The sequence below is a fragment of the Morus notabilis genome, unplaced genomic scaffold (assembly GCF_000414095.1).
Source record: "Morus notabilis unplaced genomic scaffold, ASM41409v2 Scaffold442, whole genome shotgun sequence".
In the NCBI taxonomy this organism is placed as follows: domain Eukaryota; kingdom Viridiplantae; phylum Streptophyta; class Magnoliopsida; order Rosales; family Moraceae; genus Morus; species Morus notabilis.
Window position 1 is genome coordinate 289,136 of NW_010358595.1, and position 3,711 is coordinate 292,846.

At 30.9% G+C, this 3,711-nt stretch overlaps 1 protein-coding gene across 1 annotated transcript; it reads right to left on the reverse strand.

Moving 5' to 3' along the window:
* Nucleotides 1-1,056: 1,056 nt before the first annotated feature.
* Nucleotides 1,057-1,524, reverse strand: LOC21404796. Its single transcript, XM_010092775.1, has one exon. The coding sequence runs from the start codon at nt 1,522-1,524 to the stop codon at nt 1,057-1,059; it is 468 nt and encodes a 155-aa protein (XP_010091077.1).
* Nucleotides 1,525-3,711: the final 2,187 nt, after the last annotated feature.

The window sequence follows — 3,711 nt, forward strand, 5'->3', positions numbered from 1 at the left end:
TATATGCACATATCAAAAAATTCATCAAATTCAACATGTGCATAACACGTATTTTCAACTAGTTATAGGAAGAAATTAAAAAAAAAAAAAAACAAAACAAAAACAAAAACAAAACAGAGCAAGCGTGGACATTTCAACAAAAGATAGCAATCATGGTAGCGTGTGGGAATTTTCTTTTATACTAAAGTTACATTTCAAATGTTTAACATAATTAAAATGCATTATTTAGAGATTGATGTTTGTTAAGTTTTTTGTTGGCATATGGCAACAATATTTAAGAAAATATTTTGCAAATTTGGTTACTTGTTGTGCCAGAAAAAAAAATGCCAGACATTTGATTTCAAGAGAAATTCTATCAGATAAAAGCTAAGAGATATGCATTAGCTAAGGTTATGGGGAGACAAATTCAAAAAAAATACTGGATATGCACTGAAGATATACTGCAATGGTTAAAGAGTTGAAAGATTTGGAAAAGATAATCCTAATCTAAGTTGAATTCGAAAAACAATTCATAAAAGCATGATTTGGAAAAGATAATCCTAAACTAAGTTGAATTCGAAAAACAACTCATAAAAAGTGGAATAGAGAAGAGGTGAGATTTATCGTTTGTTTTTTAATAGATTTTAGTTTGGGTGACTTTGTCATGTAAATTGGATGTGAAGAAATAGAAGTGGTAGTCATGAAAACATGAAAATAGGAGGCAATTACCATTTCACTTATTTTTTAGTGTCAATTCTCAACTAGTAATTGTAAAAGCGCCTAGAAAAACGTATATAACGTGTTATGCCCAAAAATTTGAAACCCAAACAATTCAAATACCACGTTGTTTTATTCCCATTAATTAATTTATTTATAATAATGATTATTATTATTTTGAAAGTTTTAAAAAAGAAAATTTCTCAATTTTACATTCGTTAAATTTTTATTAAAAACGATATATTTTACATAGTGATTTTAATCAGATTCACTGACCCTACCGCATTATATCAACGACAGTTACCTTTTTGTTAAAATGATTCACATACATCATTATCATTATAATATAAAAGTAGTGATTTACCTCAGATCCCGATATCTCTCAATATCCCCGACAAATCGTCTAACCGATTCCAAACTCTCAATCCCGGAACCGATCCACAATATTCTTTCTCTGAAAACCCTCCTCACTTCACCAGCGCTTTCTCTCTCCGATTGTCCCAAAACTCGCTCACCTCCTCCTATCAACGATCGCAGGTCGGCGACCGAAATCCCGTGCCCGACAATCCGGAAGACGCCGAAGTTCTTCGCCGATCTAACAATCCGATCGACAGAGTCTTCGTCGCCCGAGACGAGCGACTGGAGATCGATCTCGGCCGGGACCGAGCGACGAATAGCGCTCGTCTCAGGTAAAGAAAGGGCAGGAACATGGAGCGAGCCGTCGAGGAATTGGTCGAAGGGCTCGTTGGAGGCGGAGCGGGATCCTCTTCCCGTCGGAATCGGCGACGGCGGTGGTACAGTTTTGGTCAATCGGTTCCTCCCGCTCATGATAGTGATGGCGGCGCAGGATAATGTTAATGTAGAGACTTTAAACACAAAAGCAGAGAAAATGAGAAAAGGAGGGAAGCGAAAAGGTTTAAGGTGAAAGTTTTGGTAATGGAAAAAGACTGGCAATATGGGAAGAGTAGTGAAGATTTAAAGGGAAAAGAAATGGTGGAGGGGTTGTGGCTGGGGCCAGGACAGGAGGGCCGGTTGGTGGGCTGTGCATAAATCAGCATAATTCAGCCGTGCACGTCGACGCGTACTCCCTACGCCAAGCCAGAGATTAATACTTGAGGATTCATGGTGTTGTAAATAGTAATATTGTGTGCGTGTGTTTTTCTTTTGGCTAGTCATGTGTGACCACGTAAAACATAAAATACAATCTTAACAGAAGTAAGAGATATTCCTGCCTGCCAATATTCATCGTCGTCGTCGTCGTCGTATAAAAAAGAGAGAGGGACTGCTCAACTTATGGATAACAAAATAAAATATAGTGTTCATAATATTCAAAGTGTAGAAATAAAAATAGATTGACTGGCTTTTATAACCTTTCTAATGTTTCCAAATTTCAGTCCCAAATCAATATTTTTAACATGTATTTTGTCATATTTGCAATAAGTAATTTTTACACTACAAAGTATACAGGCTTTGATTTTTTTTTTATTTGATGCAAACATTACTCATTTAAAAAAAAAAAGACAATCACCTTCTAAAATTACTTCTTAAAAAGTTCGTTCAATTGAAAGCAAAAAAAATGCCACAAACTCTTTTAAGTATATAAAAAAAATAATCAAATGAGCAATAGGTCAAATAATAAAGATTGTTGTAATTTTTGTAATTTCAAATTAAATGTTCTATTATTATTTTTATTTTTTTTTTTGAAGAAAAATGTTCTTTTATTTCAAAGTTAAGAAATCGTTACTTCTTAAAAAGTTCGTTCAATTGAAAGCAAAAAAATGCCACAAACTCTTTAAGTATATAAAAAAAATAATCAAATGAGCAATAGGTCAAATAATAAAGATTGTTGTAATTTTTGTAATTTCAAATTAAATGTTCGATTATTTTTTTTATTTTTTTTTTGAAGAAAAATGTTCTTTTATTTCAAAGTTAAGAAATCGTTAAATTACAAAATATGAAGTTGGATATCTTAGGTCAAGAGACTTGGGGAGTTTGACTTTTTCATTCAAGAGAAAGGAAGTGATTTAAGAACAATGTTATAGAGCATTGCATCACTCACTAATAAAGGGTGAATCCTACAGCATAAGGTTAACAAGTGGAGTTCATTTTTTTTTGGTGATGGTGTTTAACATTGATGGTGTCCCAAGCATTTTTAAAAATTTTAACCAAAGGATGTAAAGAAGAAACTTTTTTTTTCCAACAAGATTTTGTTTTATTAGTTTCTTGTTACCAATTTAGAATAAATCAGCGTTGGAAGAATTCAAAAACCATTAGACTTTAATACCTAAGTCAATTGAAGTATTAAAGATTTAAGTTTTAAGAAAAAACAATGGGTCTTAAATTAATTGAGGCATGGCCGATTTTGCCTAACTAGTCTTACCTCGGATGAGAAACATTTATCAAAAAAATTATACTTTATATTTTAAACTGTATCGAATGTGTACATTCATATTTTAAATTCACGCTAAAATATGTCTTAATTTTTTATTTCGATTTTTTTATTCTTATTCTTGTTTTTTTCTTTAAGAGTGTTCATGTCTTTTTCATGGTAAAAGTTGATCATTGACGGAGAAAAATGTATGAATTGATCATAAATTTAAAATCTAAAAATATAAATGTCATACTATTCAAAATGCAAGCTAGGTATGATCTTTTGATAATCCTAAAAATGTAGAGTACTATAATTTCGAAAAAAAAAGAAAAAACTATTGGTGCGTTTGGAATTGTTTCCAAAACGTTTTTGTTTTTTTGTATGAAAATGAAAACAAAAACGTTTTTATTTTTATTTTGGAATCATTTCTAAAAACGCGTTTGGTAATTTTATTCAGAGATTGATTTCAGTTTAAAAAAAACTGAAACTGTGTTTGGTGGTTTAATTTTTGAAAACATGTAATAATATATTAAATAAATAATATTATTAAATATATTAAATAAATAATAATATTAAATATATTAAATAAGTATATTAATATAACATTATATATATATATGTTAGTCGAAGAAGAAGAATGGTGG

Excerpts from the sequence above, each read along its gene's own strand:
- LOC21404796 (XM_010092775.1), bottom strand. The coding sequence starts at position 1,524 with ATGAGCGGGAGGAACCGATTGACCAAAACTGTACCACCGCCGTCGCCG.